Below are 22,621 nucleotides of genomic sequence, written 5' to 3'. Positions count from 1 at the left end.
ATAACCACCATACTTTATTTCATTGGCTCTAGAGTTCTCCCGGGAATTGCTTTGATCTGTGATTAAGATATCTCTGTGTCTAGCCTTGAAGACATGGTAGAACTGCCTTTTACATTAGATTACAGTCTGCTTTGGTGACATCTGCCAATAGCAGCCCTCACTATTATCAGAACACATCTCTTACATTGTGTATTGGGGAGCCCTCTGCTTTCCTGCTACATAAAGTATTACACGATTACACTCTCTCTTTTCTTTAGACCAAGAGTGATTCTTAAGTGTTGGTAAATTATCATAGAACCTCTGTCCATGTTATAATAATGCAGCACTTACCGTAGAATATTTAATATTTCACATTCCCTCAACCACTGGATCTAAAATTTTAAATTCCCTGATGCACACAGAGAAACACAAACTTAAATCAATTTGGTTGGAAGCCAATTAACCTGTACTAGTATGTTTTTGGGGTGTAGGATAAACCCCACAACATATATGTGAAGAACTTCACAAAGATAGTAATTTTTTCATCGGTTATTCACATAAAGCAGTATAACAATAAAACCCTCATCTACTCCTGTAGATAATGGCACTCTAATATAACGATAACTGTAATTGAAAATAATAATAATAATAATAATAAAATATACAGTACACACACACACACACCCTCATGTTGGTGAGGCTGTGAGAGAGTGTCAGGTGGCAAGCATAAGAAGTGAGTGTGAGCAGGAGGTAACTACGCACAGGTCAGTATTGTATGTTGATAGTTCAGGACGGTTTAGATGCACTTACTGTCAGCAAAGATAAGAGTATTAGCCATAAGAAAGTTGGGAAGAGGTACAGACTATAAAAGGAAACTCTGCTTATGTGGGCGGAGTGACAAGCTGGCTGACTTAATAGAGAGTGGTTCTATGTCTAGCTTTGATGTAGCAAATTCTATTTGATTTGGGGTTATTTATGAATGCCCTTTTTGATTGCTGAAACTGGAATTTGTAAATAAACTAAGGGCCGTGTCCAATAAGCCACAAAAACGTTACGTTTTCGCATTTGTAAACTTTTCACACCTTTCGCCCGAATGTGTAACTTTTCGCACATATGCGCGTACCTGCTATTTGTACAATCCTTTTGCAAAAGACATGAAGTGGCATTCTTCATGGTTTTATGTGCGAAAAGTGCAGGTGTAAATGGGGAAAACTGCCTGTACCCACAAAAAAGACAAACTAACACTGGATAACAGTATAGATGTCTGTTAGGGAACATAAAGGGATTAGGTTTCTTAATTTGTGTCAAATGGCTGTTATATACATTTTTTTCTAAAGGCCGGTACACAGTAGATAATGTCTGGTGTGATAATGTCTGGTGTGATAATGTCTGATGCCGGCAGAGCTGCCGGCATCGGCAAGTGCATACACACTGCCGATGCCGGCAGCGACAGAGCAACAGCAGGGGCCATGCATTTGGCAGCATGGCCCCCGCTAACGATATGCAGGTTCGACGGAGGATGTCGCTGACGACGCGCAGGAGCGTACATTGTCAGCGACATAGCGGGTACACACTGGCCAATGTGAACGATATGTTGTGTAAGTATATTTTTGTGTCATAAAAGTGCATTTTTAAATTTTTATAAATGCACCTGTCACTTACACCTGCAATCCTAAAAACACCTGTCCTTCAACTTAAAATCCAATTTTCCAAAATGTATTACTTTTTCACCCCACAAATGACATTATTGGCCATATTTAGCTATTTAAAAAACTATTTTTGCCGAATCAGTCATTGGGGGGAGTCCAAAGGGTTCTCAACCAAGTCCCAACATTTTTAGCCAAAAATAGGGATTTTGTACAAGTTTTCACCTGCGCTGAGGTGGTGTAAACTTTTCGCGGCTTTTGCCCATGAAGAATTCATACGTGCAAAAAGGCGCTACTAATAGAATTGCACAATACATATTTCTTAAAACATTTTGCACGTTTGGATAAAGCCCTAAGTGTTACTATAATGTGGGGTACACATTGGAACGACTGATCAGTTACCGATTTGGTAAGGTTTATGCACAAATGATATTGTGCATACATACTTACCAAACACGCACGATAAGTCTGGCCAGAAGAACCAGTTGGAATGTAATTTTCAGTGGCTCCTGTGGTCAGCATATGGGTTGGTCATTTGGTCGCGTGTACATAAAAACAGATATGAACGATATATCGCATGTGCCATGCAACACGGCCGATGCAATATATTTGTGAAATATGTAATTCACAAATATAGTGTGTGTACACACTGCCAGAGGGTCGGGACGATATACAGTTCAACGTCTGTACGAATGATATATTGTCCAGTGTGTACAATCTTTGTACTTCAGAGCTATAATATTTTGTAACAATATTAGTAACAAAATGATTACAACAACTGTAAACAGGTCCACAGTTAAAAAGCAAATATAACTGGTAACCCTTTAAATGTCTAAAAGTCATTTGGGGTTGTTGTTAGGTTAAAAGGTGAGAGCTTGACTTCAGTTATGTTTCAATGTGGAATTTTAAAGTGAAAGTAATTATTTATATAATTATGTTATTCTTTCCACTTATTTTTCCAGGCCTTCTGCATTAGCTAGCAGCCCAACATATTCAGATCTTCCATTCATACGGATATCTCCACACAGGAACCCTGCATCAGCTTCAGATTCACCATTTAGCCCTCCTCACCCTTATAGCAATCCTTACATGGACTATATCAGATCTTTGCACATTAGCCCCCCGCTTTCCATGATATCAGCAGCTCGTGGACTCAGTCCTACTGATGGTGAGTTTGTGAAGCAGTGAAACGATTTGATAACTTGGAGATGTTGTATGTGTAATAATGTGGGTGTTGCACCTAGTGTAAATGCACCTTAGTGTAAATGTAACTCTGTATTACTGCTGTGTTATTGTACAAAAAGGATTATCATTGCAATGTGACAAGTATGTGTGTTTTTACTACTGGCCACACGTGTGTATTTTGCCCATATTAGCAAACTGAACATCATTTATTGACCCAAAATGATTGGCATGTCTGTGAATAATCCAATGAATTTCATGATTTAGTCTTACTGACACTGTTGGCCTTAGTATTCGGACAACTACTGCACTGGAATGACCCAAGTGCTTTTGGAGGGACTAGGGCCGAGCAGCAGTAAGGCATTTCTGGCTCCAGCAGTTGGTTCTAGTTTTCATATCATAAGTCTGATAGTGGAAGCTATTTTTTCTGTGACTATGGACGAGGCAGAGTCACCTTGCCTAATCATATGGACTGCATTAAATAATTCTAATCCTGTGTTTTTTTAGCCCAAGACTTTAAATAATGTTGAAACATTTTGATTGACTTAGATCTTAGCTTAGATTGTGTGTTAGCTATTCCTTACTAAAGGTGGGTAAACTATACGATGTGTGTACCCACCGATGGTGTGATGCAATGTGACGATACATTGCACACCGTACACACTGCACGATCTGCTGTATGACAGCACAATGTGACGTTACATGCTGCATGTAACAGCACTGTGTTAATTCATTGTATTGTCCCATCTGACAAGCAGAACAGCTGATTGGATGAATAGATGAACAACCATTGTTAACAACGGATCAGGCATACACACTGTATGATGTGTACAATATATTGGTCCAAGCTACGTTGGAATGATATATCGCACAATACATCATATAGTGTGTACCCAGCTTTAACCATAATTGAGGCATCTGCTATCAGTGTAATCAGATTATAATCTAAGGGTGCAATATAATTCAGTACAAAAGTTGCAAATTGTCTACGGAACAGTCAGGCAAAGTCACATTGCGCCAGTATCTTCACTAATTTTCCCTCGCATTCCATATTGGCATGAATGAAATTTAGCGAAGATTATGGGGTCTATTTACTAAGCAGTGTTAGGAGACAGAGTAAAAAGTGATAAGACATGGATAATGTGCCAGCCAATCAGCTCCCAACTGTTATCTGACAGCCTGTGTTTGAAAAAGGACAGTTGGGAGCTGATTGGCTGGTACCTTATCACTTTCTTATCACTTTTCACTCTGTCTCCTAACACTGCTTAGTAAATAACATGGGTCAGAATTTAATTCTGCCTATAAACTATATAAAACAGAGTAGATTTATGTATGTTTTGAAAATGCTTAACTCAAGTGTGAAGATCTGGAAAGTTTAAATTTGGCACACTACTGGCTTTTAGGTTAAACTACTTAACCTATTGGAGCCTTTGTTCAAGTATACAGATCAGCCATTGTTTCCCTCTAAGGAAGAATGTGATCCCTTACAGTCAGTGATGAAATACTGTAACAACTGGCTAGGTTCATCATGTGACTGACATACATCCTGAACAGCCTTTGTAATGTCACTCAGCTGGTATAAAAGTCATTGCTTGGTATAGAACAGTCACTATCAGCTGAATGTAAATTGTATATTATAGTCACTCAAACACACAGCTTATTTCTGTAACTGTGTCTACTTATATATCTCACAGATTGAGGTAAGCATATTTTTTTAATGTTAAATGAAAATAATGTTAAAATTACCATTGGTTACACATTTGCAATATGTATGAAAATATAGTAACACCTTTATCTTAAAAGGAAAAATCACAAATTATTAAACTTAAACAGTTCTTAACACCAAAGACGTTCAACTCGGTGGACAGCAACAAGTATGATAAAGTTAACTACCCTGTGGATTCTTTCAACGCTAATTCCTTCTCACAAACTGACAAAATACATTAGAGCCCCTATTATATTGCTGTAGAACTTTGATGGTCCATAACTCTGCAATGGAACCTGACTGCAAATGCTATCTTGAAAACCACATCATAGAGGTGCCCATACTAACAAAGTTTGTCGAGGGGCAGTGTGCCTTCACACCATGTGCCTGCAGTTCCCCATCTAACTGTGTTTTGCCATCTCCATTAACACCACATGGGCTGGCCTTCAAAGTGGCTGGGATCAACTTCAGGAATCTGTGCTTTTCACACACACAGTTCTACATCACCTGTTCGGGAGCCAGCAACAAGAAGAACCTTCACCTCATAACGTTTCTCAGTAGTATTGAAGCAATATAAACAAGTACTTGGTAATGGTTGTAGTTATGTAAATTAAAATGATTTATTGGAAATGCCATGCAAATATCTGCTAAACTACTGTACTAGTCAAAGATAAATAAAGGATTCACATCTGAACTCCGTGGCCTTTAAATTATGACCAAAAATGCACAGATTAAATCTGAATGCCCGGGATATCATAGTGTAAATTGAGTCACCAGCTACAGGAGATTTTTTTCCTGCTCAGCATGTGGAAGGCATCCCCAGCCATTTCTGTGCTGACTGCATGACAGCAAAGGACATGTCTTGTCTATTAGACACCTTCATAAATTATAGAAGATAAGACAGAATGGTTGGAAATTGCTAACATTTCCGCTCACTTTTTCTAAAGATCTCGCTTTCTGTCTTCTCTCAGCAAGCGCTGCTGTTGACTTTAACCTACTGTGTACATTGTATTTTATCTGTTTTGTGTCTATAGGCATAAATAAGATCAGTAAATCTAACCATAACAATCTACCACAGCATTCATTTCATCTGTACTGTTTGCATTAGCATATTACAGAAAGATGAGTTTGCTGACAGCACCACATAAAGAGATGTCTGTATAAAATCTGACAGTTTTGTCACTTGGTTAAATATTAAAGAATAAACACAAAAAACCCAATCTGTCTCAATAGTATCAGCAGACTTGGGCTGCAATAGGATAATTTTTCTCTATTGGGCAGTGTTAATCAGATTTCATCTATCCTAATGTGTTTTCCTCGATTAAATGAGGAATAAAGACTTTTTTTTTTCCATTTGGTTTCTTGTCCTGAATGCTCCAATTACAGATTATAGATAATACAACTATACAAAGTCACAAAAAAATGCTGGTGATCAGTGTCAGAATCTTAAGCAGTAACAGCCAGTGTTGCTATTGGTACTCTTACCAGTTGTAAGAGTTAATGGCCCCATCAAGTATGAGGATCAACATGTAATTAAAATAGTTTACTGTACATTATTTGATTTTGTTTTTGCAGAATCATTCATGTTCTGAGTGCAAAAACAGATCAAGGTGGTGCTTATACACACATTGACACATCCTATATTCAAATAAAAAAGAGAATATTTTTCAATTAACACATTATTAACTCCCGGGAGTGGGTCAATATAAAGTGGCTTGTCACAAGCAATAACATGTAACTGCATATACCTGTATAAAATGCCCATAGTAGTTCTTAGTCTCAGTCTCGCTTGGTATATTCAATCAGCGCAAATAAGAATAAATAAGAAAAAAAATCACCATTGGTGTGCCAGGCGAAAAAGATCACTCTCTGTACTCCAAAGGTGCACTTGGTGAAGCAGATTGTTAAATCCTAGGCAATGACCTGCCCATTTTATTAAAAAATAACTGTTTAATTTATTTAAATATCTTGGCCATAAGTTATGGACACTTATTGCTACTGCACATGGCATTGTAACAAAAAAATATATGATTTTATAACAGTATAATGCAGTGTTCCCCAAACTGTGTGCCGAATTGTCCATAAAATGGAACAGGCAGCCATGGAGGCACGCCTGCTGCCGGTAGTTTTTCTAATAATATTTTTTTTTATTAAGCTGTAGGGAGCACAATGAGTTCTCATTAGCCAGTCTCTTGGGCCATGCAGTTCTCCTGATTTTGGGAGAGCCACATTAGGGAAGAGCCAGGTGGGGGTCGGGATACAGCAGCAGGAAGCTCCGCCTCTTCCTTCCTCCTGCTCTATGCTGGTGACACTCCAGGGTCAGAGGAGCATGTGTTGAGCCCTGATTGGTGAGCTCTGCACATGCTCCTCTGACCCCAGCAGAGAACGGGACTACAGCAGCATGGAGGAAGGGGCAGCTGGCTCCAAGTGAAGCAAGGTGAGAGTGGTACCACAGTCTGCCTGTATGTATGTGTGACCCTGCCTGTATGTGTGTATGTATGTGTGACCCTGCCTTTATGTGTGTGTATGTATGTTTGACCCTGCCTGTATGTGTTTGTATGTCTATGTTTGACCCTGCCTGTATACTGTATGTGTATGTCTATGTTTGACCCTGCCTGTGTGTATGTATGACCCTGCCTGTATGTGTGTATGTATGTGTGACCCTGCCTTTATGTGTGTGTATGTGTGACCCAGCCTGTATGTGTGTGTATGTCTATGTTTGACCCTGCCTGTATACTGTATGTGTATGTCTATGTTTGACCCTGCCTGTGTGTATGTATGACCCTGCCTGTATGTGTGTGTATGTATGTATGTGTTTCTGTATGTCTATGTGTGACCCTGCTTGTGTGTATGTATGTATATGTATTATGTACACATAAGAGGTTATTATTGTAAGAGAACCTTGCTTGCTCTTTGCCAGTGTTACATTAGCATGAGAATTTCCAACAAAACATTAACGCTAATTGAATCTATCCCTTGGCTTTGGGGTGTCGAGAAAAAAAATCTGACACAATAAGGGTGCCACGCACAGAGAAAGTTTAGGAACCACTGGTATAATGCATAATCTATCAGATAGAGTGAAGTCAGTTGAATGCATTTAGCTGCATTAAGTTTATAGTCATGCTTTAACTATTATATTATATCTTCCAGTGCCGCATGCTGGTGTGAGCCCTGCTGAATATTACCAACATATGGCTCTGCTCGCAGGACAACGCAGTCCCTATGCTGACATCATCACTTCCCCAACAACTCCAGGTGTCGGAGCCACTGCTCTTCATATGGAGTATCTTCATGCCATGGAAAGTGAGTAATGCATTATTTTGACATTTGCGTTTTGTTTCATGGTGCAGGATAAAGGGATTACGTTTTTATAATAGCAACCCTTGAATAATATAACTTTTTTTGTTATTACAGTGTTAATATTTTTATAGAGAACTACTAAAGGGACTTGGCATATGCCTGCTGGTCACCTTAGTCTGCTTCCCCTGTCCGCTACCCCCCCCCCCACCCCCACTCTGATGCTGTCTGGCCCCATGCTTCTGCTAGACTTCACACTTTGGGGGGGAGATGTACTAAACCTTGGAGAGAGGTAAAGGGGTCTATTTACTAAGCAGTGTTAGGAGGCAAAGTGAAATGTGTTAAGGTACCAGCCAATCAGCTCCTAACTGCCATGTCACAGGCTGTGTTTGAAAAATGACAGTTGGGAGTCTCCTAACACTGCTTAGTAAATAGACCCCAAAGTAACAACCAGTCAACTTCTAACAGGTTGTGTTTATATCTCTCTAAGGTTTGATACATCTCCCACTGTGTAAGTTGAGCTTTTCATTATAAAGTTTCATCGAGTCATAGTTAAACTAGTTTATTGGACCTGTCATTCGTCGGGTCGTGCGTATACAAAATTTGAATGTGTGTCCAACCGATGGCTGACACGTGCATTGCACATCATCGCGAACATGCACGTGGCACGGACATGCAGACTCAGGGCCTGATTCAGAGTTGGGAATAGAGTCAGATATCTCTCTCAACTGATCATCTTGGAGGAGCCATGTTGCACTGCAGGTGGGGCAGATTTAAAATGTGCAGAGAGATTTAGATTTGGGAGAGAGGTGTCCAAAATGACATCTAAATTGTAGAGTAATAATAAAGCTGTGTAGTATTTGTGGGCTACATGTAAAAGCAGCCAGTATTTACCCTACATGCAAAAATAATATTATGTATTTACATCCCTTGCATTGCAACATGGTTTGTCCAGTTACACAGTTAAGTGCTATCTCTCTCTCTATTCCCAACTCTGAATCAGGCCCTCAGTCCCGTGAGTGCCACTATTTTTAACTATGATATTTTATGTAACAATTTTCTGAAAAATAACTTTTTTAATGGCTGAAGATGTTATGACGTTGGAATCATAGTAACAATGTTATTTTAAATCTTGGTAGTCTATTTACAATATCTATAATATCAAAACATTGTGTCTGTTTGTCCAAGTAGTTGGTGCAAAAGCTACTGAACCTATTTTCATGGACACTGCATCAAACCCGCTGAATTAAACTGCAGTTTTTGGTGTGAGTGGTGGGTGAAGGCGCTGCTGACACCAGTCTGTATAGTGCCGCTGGTCACGTGGGCCACTCCCTCGACAGGGCCCCTATGCAAAGCTATACTACTAGAACACTTCAAATAAAAAAATGTTGGCAGAAGACATTTCATATTTCATATATACAGTATATATATATATATATATACAACCAATAAACCCCTTTACGAAGTAGCAGCTGCATTACAGTTACTGACAGTTGGTCAGAGCTCCGGCCCCTCCCACCAGAGAATGAGACTACTGTCACCTGTTGAGCACGTTGATCTCAGCACTTGGCATTCTGCTTTATTATGTATACATAAATAAACATCTTTGCCAGCAGAGGATGTGAAATCATTGGTCACTTTAACTTTTTTGCAACCCTCAACTTTCTTGAGGCCTGCATTACCTTCTACTGTATTTACAATGGAATAATTTTAATAACATATAATAGGACATAATTTTAATAGGACATTATTTAATAAGACTCAGTCAAATGTATGACCCATACTGAGCTAACTATGATGGCCCAACTTTATTAGATTAAATTATAGAACTAATAGCTCAGTTATTAAAAAAAAGTAGAAACTGTGTATGTTCTTTGTAATACAAATATACTTCTAGAGTTGTGTGTAGTATAGTTAGATAAACAACTGTGTGAAGATCAGGATGTCTATGGCTCTTATTTGCATTAGTTGGGCAAAGTCAATGCCACCTTTGCCAGCAGAAATTAGAATGCTGTACCAATGGAAAGTGGTGCAAACTACCGTTATTCTTTATTGTCCCTTTGTGGAGGGCATTGTGGTAGGGGTAAGGGGATTAATCTGGCCTCATTACAATGAACAGCGTACAACAATGCATACAACAGTGCCTAGCTATTCCCTCACACATACATCATTGTTATGTGTATGTATTTCATGGGCAGGGGTAAGAAGAGTTACTGGGCACATCCACTAGCAGATAGTGAAACATTGTAATCGTACAGTCGTTCCTCTTCCCCTGTAGTGCCTACACAGAACGATATGTCAATCAGTGTAAGGCACCCTCCCTCATCCCTGAACATGGTCAATCTGTCATTATAGGCAGATTGACCAGCATGTTCAGGCGATGATTGATGTTGGAAACGACCAGCGGGAGCGTGCATCGCTGGTCGTTTCCGACATAGTGCACGATTGAACGATACTGATGTCGTTATAGTTCAATCGCTCATTAATATCGCATAGTGGATGTGCGCCTTAACTGATGGTTGGCATGAGCTTCTGTGAATACTTATGTATTTATCCTATGTTATTAATACATTAGCAAATACAGTTCAACAGTCTAATTAAATAAAATTGTTACAATGCTAATTTGGAAAGCATAAACCAAAAATGTCTACAAACCTCTCGCTTTGTCCATTGTAACTGTGATTATTTTTAATTTACTTCCCCTCCAAGCATTGTTATTTTTCCTCTGTGCTCCACTCCAATAGAGAAATAAAGTCATCACTAACTTTACACTACTTGTTTGCCCGGTTATTTTCTGGGATTAAATCCAAAGTCAAACAACTTCTTGAGCGGACCTTGTAAAAACATCAAAGGGAAGCTGTGGACATTTTTAAATATGCTTTCTTGTGCTCTTCGTATTAGACATTTCCAGCTAAGACATTTATTATGCGGCTAAGCAGAATGGGAGAAGCACTGGGAAATGTAGTGTTTAATCATAAATTCTTTTGGCCCAAGTAATGGCAGTCTGGCACAGAGACAAATAAGTTCTGCACTAGGAAATGTTTGTCGTTTTTATTTTTCTGATTGTCTATTGAACAGTTCATGTATAAAAGTAAGAGAAGCAAAGAATAATATTTACCAATCAAACTCACATTGCGTAATATAAGCCCACCACAGAGCACTCTTCCTGATGTGATTAGATGCATACTCCATTATTTACAGATGCGCTGATATATTCCATATCATCAATATGGTTGGCTGAATTACTAAATGTAAAAGTAATTTACGTTATACTTAATGCTTTTTTACTCAGTTTATATCTGTAAGCTGAGTTCTGCTGTTTTTATTATCCTTTATTGTCCTTTATTTATAGAGCACTAGTTTATTACACAGTGCTGCACATTGAGGGGCCTATAATACTGTAGTCAGCATCCCGCTATACAGGATATCGACGATGTAATTACCAGTGCCGGAATCCTGACAGCAGTCGGGATCACGGCTCCAGTATACCAACCATCGGCATCCCGAGGGTAAGTATGGGGGGTAAGGGGAGGGTTAGGTTTAGGGTTAGGCTTTAGGATTAGCCACTAGGGGGAGGGTTAGGGTTAGGGAGCCACTAGGGGGAGGGTTAGGGTTAGGCACTAACGGAGAAGAGTTAGGGTGCGGGGAGGGAGAGGTTAGGAATAGGCATGTCGGGATTCTGGCAGTCGGGATGCCGCTTTCAGTATTCTGGCAGCCGGCATCCTGACAGCCGGGATCCCATACCCAACCCGTATTAATACGAATACACAACATAGAATGACAGAAAACAGACTGTAAAACAGTCCTTGCCCACATGATCTTACAACCCAGGAGGTCTTGGGAACAATGGATACATGAGGTAGTGCAATAACGACTGTAGCTGATGGGGGGAAAAGTGCATGTGGCTTCAGTAAGGCAGAAACATTATCAGATACCAATATTACAGCAGCCTTAGGCCCGTATTCAATTTGAACCGAGCTGCGTTAACTTAACGCGGCCCAGACTTAACGCTGGCTTCGCCTGTTTTCCAGGCATTAAAGTATCGCGCGCGTGCCCGCGTATCCCCGTATTCAATTTGAAAGTAGGCGAAAACGGCACCCGGTGATACTTGGATCGGAGAAAACAAACAGGAATTTTTGGGAAATAATTGTAGGACCCCCCTAAAGATGTCCAGACCTCAGGGATTACTATGGGTACCCCCGTTTTTGCCTGCAGAACTAAGTCAGGGTTTTTAAATAGCTGCGGCTGGTGTTTTTTTTCCCGACATTGAAGAAGTGATGCAGAAGAGCATTTAGCTTTTTTTTTCGTTTTTAAAAGTGGTCCCATCAAATTTGGGGTACATGAAAATGGGTACTAGCATATTTTTAAGCCCCTAAAGATAATTTTAAAAATTCAGCAAAAATACACCTGCCGCTACTCTGCGCAATAAAAAAAACACCTGCCACAGACTTGGGGACCCCACCAGTATTAATTTCATTAGTTTGGCTTTTTGTTTGACTTTTTTTTTTTTTATGGTCACCCCAAAATTTTTTTTGTATTTTTTTTTTGGGGTGTCCTGATTTTTTTTTTTTTACATTTTTTTTTACATTTTTTTTTGCAACATTTAATTTTAAGGGGGCATTCTCAAAAGTACAGGCTAATTTTTATAAGCCTGCACCCCTAAATCCCAAATCTAAACTTTATTTCACTTGCTATAGTTAATTAAAAAATTATCCCTGTTTTTGAAAAATGACCCTTGACCCCATTTACGAAAAAAAACAGGAATATTCGGAAAATATGCCTGGGACCCCCCTAAAGATGTCCAGACATGGGGGATCACTATGGGTACCCCTGTTTTTGCCTGCAAAAGAAAGTCGGGTTTTTAAATAGCTTTGCCAGGTCTTTTTCCCTGCCGCGGCTATTAGAAACCCCGACTTCCTTCAGTAGTTAAAAATGGGGGTACCCATAGTGATCCCCCATGTCTACACATCTTTAGGGAGGTCCCTAGAATATTTCCCGAAAATTCCCGTTTGTTTTAACCTGTAAAAAAAATTTGTAAAACTTAACAAAAAAAATGACATAAGATCCCCCTCCAAAAGCCAAACCAGCCCCAGGCTTGCCAGCCAGTGGTGGTTTCTAAAAATACGGGGACCAAAATGTATAGTGTTCCACCGTATTTTAGAACCAGACTGCAGGGACTAGTGCTGGTTTTAAATATAGGGGGCAAATAAGACGTGGTGTACCCCTTATATTTAAGACCAGCACCAGACCCAACCAACTGGGGTGTAATGCCACAGCCCGGAGACCCAATCACCGGGGCTCCAGGTCCAAAGCATTACACCCCAAGTCGGTCAGCGCAAGCTGGTGATCTCGGGGGAGTCGGGGACTACTTTTTTTTACAGGTTAAAAAAAATGGGAACTTTCTGTAAATATTCTAGGGACCCCCCTAAAGATGTGTAGACATGGGGGCTTTCTAAGGGTACCCCCATTTTTAACTACTGAAGAAAGTCGGGGTTTCTAATAGCCGCGGCAGGTGCATAAATGCGGCTTTGAATAAGGTGATGTAGAAGAGCATTTAGAAGTTTTTTTTGGGCAAAACAACGATGGGCATCAAATTTGGGGTACTTGAATATGGGGTTCATCATATTTTAAAGTTGCTAAAGTGACTTTAAAAAATCTGGAAAAACCTTCCTGCCACAAACACCTGCAATCAAAAAAACACTTGGGGCATACTTGGGGACCCCCCCAGAGTAAAGTTCGCTATTTTTTAAGTTTGTACCCCGACTTTTTTTTTCCCCTTTTTCAAAGTAAATTTTTGGGGTGCCCTTAATTTTTTTTTTCTTGACACAGATTACCTTTGGGGGACTGTCTGAAGGCTGCACGGGGGTTCCCGAAATATTGCACCCCAAAACCCCAATTCTGCACTTTTTAACGCCTGCCATTCATAGGCGATACTTTACCGCCTATTACATTGCATTGACTTAACGCCTAGGCGGAAAGTCTTTCAAATTGAATACGGAGTAAAATTAAAACAGGCGATAATGATGTCATCGGTGGTAAATTACCGCGAATCCGGACTTAACGCCTCAAACTGATAGTCGACTGGGATTATTTTGTAGCTATTGGTGATGTGGGATGGTTTGAATGGGGAGAGACAGTGGAAGATAGCTGCTGGCAATCATTACTGCACTTCACCACTAAATTCAACATAACCTTCTTCCTCTTCTGGTTTTGGAAAAGGCTAACTTGCATCTGTATGCCAAAGCTAGCCAGGAATACCTTCCTTTTGCCCTCAACCTCCTGAAATATTTTTAGTTTATAACCCACTCCATTAAAATACATACCCCAGTTATTGTTAAATATTTGTGATAAATACAGTCCGGGCAGATCCCAAAAAGTGACAGGAGGGGCATTAATATGGTATTTGGCGCAGGTGTAGAAGATCACAAAGACTCTGTAATAGTACCAATAGTATATGTCATAGGCATGCGCTATAGGCGCTATTTTCTGCACATGCACTATATTTCCAGTGATCTATTAGGAAATATGGTGCTTGTGCCAAATTTTAGGCACTTTCTTCAGAAATATGGCACCAAAACCAAATTCCCGAATAGCCGCTTGTCAGATTGCTATACAGAATCCATGCCTGAATACAGTATGGGCCAAATGTAATAGGGTGAGAGTTTAGCAGTAAACTCTCACACTTTTTAAACTTGGCCAATGTAACAGAGTCCGAGAACATTCAAACTCACATGTTTTTAGACTCAGAAAACTCTCATGATTTAAAATCTCATCCAGATGTTTTCCCATTTTGAAAATAAAACTCGACCAATATGACAGTTTCCTGCTAAACTCTCACATTTTCTAAACTCTCACCCAATTACATTTGGCCCTATATGTTTAAAGTGTTCATAGTTTAAATGATGGGAGTGTCAGTTACGAAAAAAAAGTGACCAGGGAGATCTCTGTCATTGTTTGAAAAATGCTGCTTTTCCCTCTTTAAAAACACATTTATTGCTAGTCTGTATAGGAGGTCAATGAGGAATGACCCTTTGACTGTCAAAAGGACTGTCACAAGGTACGTGATAAAGTACTGTTTTATGTGCAGTGTTGAAAAAAGAGAAATAAAGATACCATACACAAGCTACCTTCAACTAGTTTTTGCTTATGCATTATATATCAACATTGTGTTTCCATCCATTATGTGGTTATAGTGACGTTGCATGATTACAGTTTTCCTTAGAGACATACTGTATGTTGAAGATTTGGATTGCTTCACTCCAGTTCAGCATTAGCTAAGAAAACATCTTTGTAGTCAAAGAGAGATCAATACAACAGTATATACCTGCCATCAGAGTAAATGTGTATATGTCCGCTATTTGCACTAAAACAACCTCTGTAAAATGCTTGCGCTTAATGGGTCAACTTTCGAGGAAGCTCATTAAAAAAGGGATTATTGAATAAATGTTAGACTAAACTATACTGCTAGGCAGACAAAGAATGCCAGACTGTAGCAGACAGGAATCGAGTGTCCAGCCAAAAACACTTTTTTTCCCTCCTCTATCCCTCTTACTGAACTAATACTACATCTGTGGGTGAGAAATTGTACATTTTTTAACATTTATACAGTAAGTTTTTCTTTTGGGAAGAAAATATGATGATGGATCTTATAACAGTGTTACCAACTGTTACATTCGGGGTCACTTTTATCAAGGAACAGCAGTGAGAGCTTGGACAGTACCTGATTTAGTTATGTCTGTTTTGTTGTATTACTGTACATGGATTCAATAGCATCTTTGGCAAAGGAATAATTTTTACTTTGAATCCCACATGCAATCAGACCACCCCACATGTCCCTTCAATGCACATAAGGCCATGTCACATGCCCCTTCAGTCCCCTTCAGACCTCCCCACATGCAAACAGACCACGCCATATGTGGAGGGAGACTTGGGAGGGATAATAATAAAGTTGTAACAATGTATTAAAGTTCTGTAATTGCAGGTACATACCTTTTGATGTTCCTCTCCGGAGGTTTTGGTGTATCCGATTAGGCCTATATGCTCCCTGCTAGCCAACAGGGACCCTGCTGACACTGCTGACTTTCTCTGCTATTTGGAGACAGACTCAGCAGGAAGAGGCAAACCCAGTCCCCTGTCTCTCACCAGATAGTAGAGGAGGCAGCAAAAAACAAGCCTAATCTAATCACTGCTTTCTCTGGACTCCTGAGGTCATCTACTCCTTGTCTGGAGTTGAACACGGCATCCGGACAGTGGCGGGAGATCAGCACTTAGGGTGGAAGTAGGCCATTGCAATTAAGGGCAGGGAGCATTATACAGTTTTATTAAAAGGGCAGGGTGAGGTGCCCTGCTGAAGAAGGCTAGCGGGAACACTAATTAAGCTCTGATAGAATGCAATTATGCATACAAGATATTTATATGAGCTTCAAGTTATGAAAAAGCAAAGGACCCGCTCGTATTTAAAAACCGAGTTCCTCACTGCCTGTAGTGCATAAAAACACTCTATAGCGCGTATTTTGCAATCACTGCAGGATGTCTCAACACAGACCTTCCTGAGACTACATTTATATATATAAAGTGTGCAGCAACCAGGAGGGTTTGACTCAAACCAAATTACAAATGTAGCATGCATGAAAAGAGCCTTGGTCATGCTACAGATATGTCCTTCCTCGTCTATCCTCCGTGTGTTATGTGTGGCATTACACAGGGCGCATGAGAGGGCGTCTTTATCACTGCAGATGAGTCTCATCAGCCATGCTACATTACAGTGTCAGCGGCTGTTTTTCGCACCATGTTCCATTGTGATCATTTTACAGACACATTTGCGGCGAAAAAGACACAAAAAGACGCTCGGCATGAGTAAACTTGCACGGAACTAGGCATAACTAGAAGGGCTGTTTAATGTGACTACAGCAACAATGATGGAGGATACATCTGCACATGCGGCGTAACCACATCACTTTGGGCCCCTTCCTTTAAAAACAATCCACCAATGACCAGGGCATATGTCCTAACTGTCCTGGAGTCATGACAAACGCCTTGCTCTATGGGACAGTTAGGGGTTATGCCTAAAAGATGGTATTATCTACTACCGGAATGTAGTTTGTACCTTCTATGCGCATAAGATCAAGCATACTGTATGAAACATAATTGTAACTTTTGGAGTAAAGGGAATGTCTCATAGCTCCTGTAAGGAAGAGGCACTGAGCAGTACTGTTTAAAGAAGCAAAAAAAAATACAGAAATAAAATGGGCTTTGAACCAATTTTTTTTAACCCCAGCACTCCACGTGTTTCTGTAGTGCAGTAAGTAGTAAATAGACGGTTTCCTATTTTCAGGTCATGAAACCTGAGCGTGGGTCACAAAGGTAAGCATGAGCGCACTAGACTAAATACACTCATTTATGATGCGCTTTCTGGATTAAAATGACCCCCCTAATTAAATTATAATTGCAGATGTTGACGTTTGCTTCCTCATTTCTCTTTGTTAAGATCCAGAAGAGTGTTTTTTTTCTGGTCTGTGTTTCCATTTAGTCTCCAAAAATAGTAATTATTTGCTGAAATTTTGCTAATGATTAATTTTAAGAGACAAATTAAGTTTAAACACTGAGAAAAACAAAAGCAAGTGACACAGTCTCGTTTTCTTCAGATGATGAGAACTGGTCTAGTCAGGTAATGGATGACGGGTGTTTTTATTTAGACAAAAGAAAGTGGGAAAACCAATTAAAAACATTTCCCTGGTCTGTAAATTAGTTGTCATTAAGATGGGTTTTTAATGCCCTATCATTCATCACTTGAGAAAATGAAACCTTTACCAATCAGACTTGAACGTCTCATGCGACCTCAGTGATACAGGGAAGCGCAAATGAAGACATGTTCTCTATCAGTGTAGCCTACGTCTGCATACTTATGTTGTATGTAACTTCTGCAGTCACTAGTTACTGACTGCAACATATTTGATTTAATGCAGCGCTATTGTTATTTCCTGGCAGACAATACTGAGCAATACAATATAATACAGAGCAATTTAAGCCAGTTTTCCATATAGCAAGCTTATTTTAAATACAAACTTAAATATATACATTAAGTTCTATCATTTCGAAATGTCTAAAAAAAAAATAAAAAAAAGAGATGACTCTAAGTGGGCGATTCAATTACAGGCAATGTACCGCTCTGAAACGGCATGTTGTGACCATCCACATCGCAAGTTCATCACTTGGGTACCGTAACCTGCTTATATGTGCGCAGCAATGCTCAGCGTCACATCGCCTGTGATTGAATTGACCCCTTAGTGACATCAATGGTGTGCCTGCTTTCAAGACCATTTAGAAAAAGTTATGCAGTTTGGCTGTTTCTGCATATTAATATTAGAGAATGATAGTAGAATAGAGCAAAGTTCTCAATACAGTAAAGTAAACCTCAGTAATACATAAGACATAGCTGTGTTTCACTAACATTTAAAAACTATTGTATGATGTACAATAGTAGTACCTTACAACAGGTTTGATGTATTTGTGTCTATTTTCATTCATATGTGCCATCCTTAACAACTTTATTACTAAACTTAAAAAAGTGGCTTGCTTATGGTCACCAAATGAATCCCGGAGAAGGGAGAATACAGCTTGTATTAGTGTCTTGTCGAGAGCAGGATTATAGAGGTAGTTAAGACCCTGTTACTCACTGTCACATTCCCCTCTTATCTGTCCTCTGCCCCACGTCTTCCCCTATCTCAGAGTGACTCACATAGGTAACTGCTACGTGTTGTGAGACAGGAGCACATGTGATATCACATGACGACATGTGGGCACACACACTCATCTTCAATGTAGCCAGGCTGACTGTTGCTTAAAAGAACAAAATTACACAGCCTGGCGCCTAATCTGGTATAGAGAAAGATATCTTCTCTAATTAATTAATGCTGCAGCTTCCTATTAGAGGTAATTGCCACACCTCTTATGACTGAAAAGGAAGAATAGAAATATAGGAAGCGCTGCCAATTAGAAACTGTTTACAACAATCGATTTCAATACAATTTATTAATACATAATAATATGGCCATATCATGAATACAGTTAACGCAATAAATACAATACACAATTGACAATAACATGAAAAATATAAAATATAAAAAATAGATCAGGCTTAGTCTGAGGAATTTTGTAAATAGCAGCAAAAATATAGTCAAAAACTTCACAATGGTTTCAATATAATATTATGATGCTCCACACTCCTTTAGACATATATGTCCCAGTATACAAACTCTGTTGCCTTAATTTACTTTTCTTCTAGATCATAAATTGAAGAAAGATAACCATCCTATTAGTTTGATGGACAGTTCTCTGTTTTGTATCCAATTCACACTTGTAAAGTCTCAGTCAGTTTTTATCCAGAACACTTTCTTTGGTCAGAAAAAATGTGTGTAGCAATGCTTTTGGTTCCTTAATAGATGAAAGGAACTGATCATGGGCATATGTAAGTTCACAGGATCTTATATACCAGTCCACTTCAATAGGGGGACCTCTCAGGTGTAGGTAAATAAATAATAATAATAATAATAATAAAAGGCCGACAGGCTGAAACGCGTTGTGCTTGACATTTGACACACCACAGTGACCCGTCCTTGCTAACCATCACCCAGGCAGCAGTATCAGATGGCCGGCGCTCACACTCGGTGGAAGCTTACAACAGTCCCGGCAGAAGGCACCCCAGAGGGGCGCTGGCTTGCTGTCTGAATCGGAGGAAGGTTTCATAGCAGACCAAAACATCACATGCTGATATGGATTTATGTGAATAAAACTTTTTCTTGTTTTTGGAAAGCTCTGGTGAGTGCACTCTCTTTATGTTTTATTATATATATATATATATTAGGTTTAGATAATATTTTATTGATATAATCCCTTCGATTTTTCCTTAGTGCTCTTAATTGTAATTGTATGTGCTGAAAATATGGTCAAGGCCATATCGGTCCCTCAAAGCCTTAATCCAGGTCTGGGGGCTTATGTAATAGGGTAGTTTTAAAATGGCAATCATTTTAAAGGCAAAATCACGCTGGTTTTGCCTTAAAATGATTTCCGCTTTAAAAATATAGGAAGATCCCCACGCGTTCCGCAGCGGCTGCAAGTCCCACCCTATTACATAAGCCCCCTGGTCTTACCTATGTGGTAAATGACTTCACCATGGCCATATTGTTGCTCACCTAGGAGAGAAGGAAAGTGCACACCTTGTTGGGCTGTCTGGTAATGCGTAGCCCAGTCATTTTGGATAGAGGTAGAGACTTTAGAGTTGTGACCACATTACACATATATCCATTATAATTTTTCCTTTCATTGCTTTCCTTGGTGAGCCAATGAGAGAAACAAATACACTGGCTATACAATGGATTGGACATTTCACCAGCAGAAGAATGCATATAAGTTCCAATTGGTTGAAACTTGACCTCTTATAAACTTTACTCCACGTCACTCCAGCACTGATCCTCAAGGTCTGTTATTGTCCTAGAATCCATAAGGCCTAAAATACTATAACAATGGACTGCAGTTATTATAACATCTCAAAAAGCTTTACTAAACATTTCACAATACATTAAATTATTCTAATGCATGAGATTTCACCAAAGTATAAACAAACATGCTAAAGTAGGATTGCTTTCAACCTCTTTACATTTCCTTTGTTTTTTAACCCCTTCTGAAGTTACTCCTTCACTCATATTTATATATGTATACAAAAATGTGTATGTTACAGTAACAGAGGACAAGGAAATATTACTTTATCACCAAACGCCTACCAGCACGCCTCTTAAACTCACTCCCTACTCCAACCCACCATGCTCCTTTCCAGTTCACCCTCCAACTGTTCATCCCCCCTTTTAGAATTCCCCTATCGGGCAGAACTCTCTTCCCTCTTGTTCCTTCCCCCACACTACCCCTACCACCAATACTCCTTGTCTTTTTTTACCCCTCAACTACTCTGACACTGTCTGCTCGCCAATTCGATAGGTACATGATCATTGAGAACTGTTGTACCTGCCCCTGTAACTCACCATTACCCGTTGTATCAAGCTACACTGAGTTGCCCTACCCTTTCCCTTGTACTTGTAACTCATTCTCTGTGGTTTTATTGCTGTAATAGTATTTATGTTTTGTAGTGTTCACAGTTGTGGAAAGTATTTTTGCTGTGTACTTTTTTGGGTTTCCAGGATAACCCTTGTTCGGCGCTGCATATACTTTGTGCTACCTAACAAATGAAAGATGATAATAATAATATTGCTAATATTTACTGTTATTTGTTGGGTACTAAGACAGCCCTATTTGGCGCCGTCCCTACTGCTGTTTCAGGGGATGTAGTTAGACCGGCGGACAGGATGCCGCTGGTCGAAATTCTGACGTCGCAAGCCCGACACAGGACTAAAGATAGGTGTCGAAATACCGACGCCTATCTTAATCCTGGCGCCGGAATCTAGACAGACGTCACCCCGAACGAGGTAAGCCGGGGCGTCCTAGCTGTTAGTCGCTGGGAGGGGAGGGAATGTTAGGTTTATACCGGGGTTAGGGTTAGTTTTTTTTGGGGGGGGGTGGAGGTTAGGGTTAGCCTCCCCTAGGGAAGGGGTTAGGGTTAACCACCACTGGGGGGGGTTAGGGTTAGGCACTAAGGGGGGGAGACTCAGGTTTAGGCACTAATGGGGAGGGTTAGGGTGCGGGGTGGGGAGGGTTAGGTTTAGACTACAAGAAGGGAGGGTTAGAGGGAGAAAGGAGGATGGTTAGTATACCAACCCAAGAGGGAAGATGGACTTACAGTGCCCCGGCCTGCTTATCTCCAGGGTGCCACACACTCTGCTACAGCATTACTTCACCACTGACACTGGCCATATTGATTGAATTATTTCACGTGTTTATAAGTTTATTTCTATACAAATAAGTTAGTTCTTTACAATGGTAGTAACGATCCTGAAATGTTGAAAAATTGTATTGTTAAGATAATAAGATATCTCTAGATGTCAGTCAAAAATACTGGCCTGTATAATTGCATTTACCTTTATTGTGTACGATTTTAAGCCGTGTTCACCATACATGGAGCACAGAAGCCATATCCCCACAGTCTCTATAGACTGTGGTCAGTAGCAAAGAACAACAATATTCTGTCTGATGTAATGTATTACTTGTTGTCTTTCGGTCATTTCATACCTTTTGCTGAAGAACCAACTTTAAGAAAAATGTTCTCTTCCTAGAAACTAGTTACTAGTTACTTATGTAAAACGTGTATAATGTTATACAAGGGATATTAAATTATGCAAATTTACATATAGAATGCTGTGCACCCAAACTGATCATTTTGAAGTAACTTGCACATTAGATTTGTAAATGTAATGTTTTTCATCATGTCCATGTTTGAATAATGTAAATGATATACTACTCCATAACTGTATAACTTTTATTATTAGTCTATATCTTCATATGGCCATATTGATACTCTGCCATCTAATAATGACTTGTGTTCATGAATTGCCTGTAGTAAAACGCTCTATACTATGTATGATTCGCACAAGAAAGGGTGCTAGCTGTTATTTCTTTACCTGGGAAGACACTGTTATTACATAAAGTCTCAAGAGGGCAACATCTAGAAAGGATATGCATGAAATACAGTCTTGTCTCAATAAATTCATCTAAACACATTTCTAAAACTATTTAAAAGTTTGAAGAATGTTGCCCAGTTGCTTTATAATGATCTGTCTTATACAGACAGTAAACTAAATGTTCAACTTTCAGGGGTACAGATACTAGAAGTAGAAGTAAAAGGTGCAGAGGACCTGTTTTTTATTTA

At 39.6% G+C, this 22,621-nt stretch overlaps 1 protein-coding gene across 4 annotated transcripts in view; it reads left to right on the top strand.

Annotated features, from left to right (window-relative positions):
• Positions 1–22,621, top strand: part of GLI3 (GLI family zinc finger 3) — a 257,696-nt gene that overhangs the window by 174,082 nt on the left and 60,993 nt on the right. For all 4 annotated transcript variants that reach the window (XM_088476046.1, XM_088476045.1, XM_088476047.1 and 1 more), the window contains 2 exons: positions 2,588–2,793; positions 7,663–7,815. In XM_088476046.1, coding sequence (XP_088332172.1) covers positions 2,588–2,793; positions 7,663–7,815 — 359 coding nt within the window. The remainder of the gene's footprint in view (positions 1–2,587; positions 2,794–7,662; positions 7,816–22,621) is intronic.

Source organism: Taudactylus pleione, unplaced genomic scaffold (assembly GCF_031769625.1).
Source record: "Taudactylus pleione unplaced genomic scaffold, aTauple2 ptg000181l, whole genome shotgun sequence".
Lineage (NCBI taxonomy): Eukaryota > Metazoa > Chordata > Amphibia > Anura > Myobatrachidae > Taudactylus > Taudactylus pleione.
This window is presented reverse-complemented; position numbering and strand designations above follow the sequence as displayed.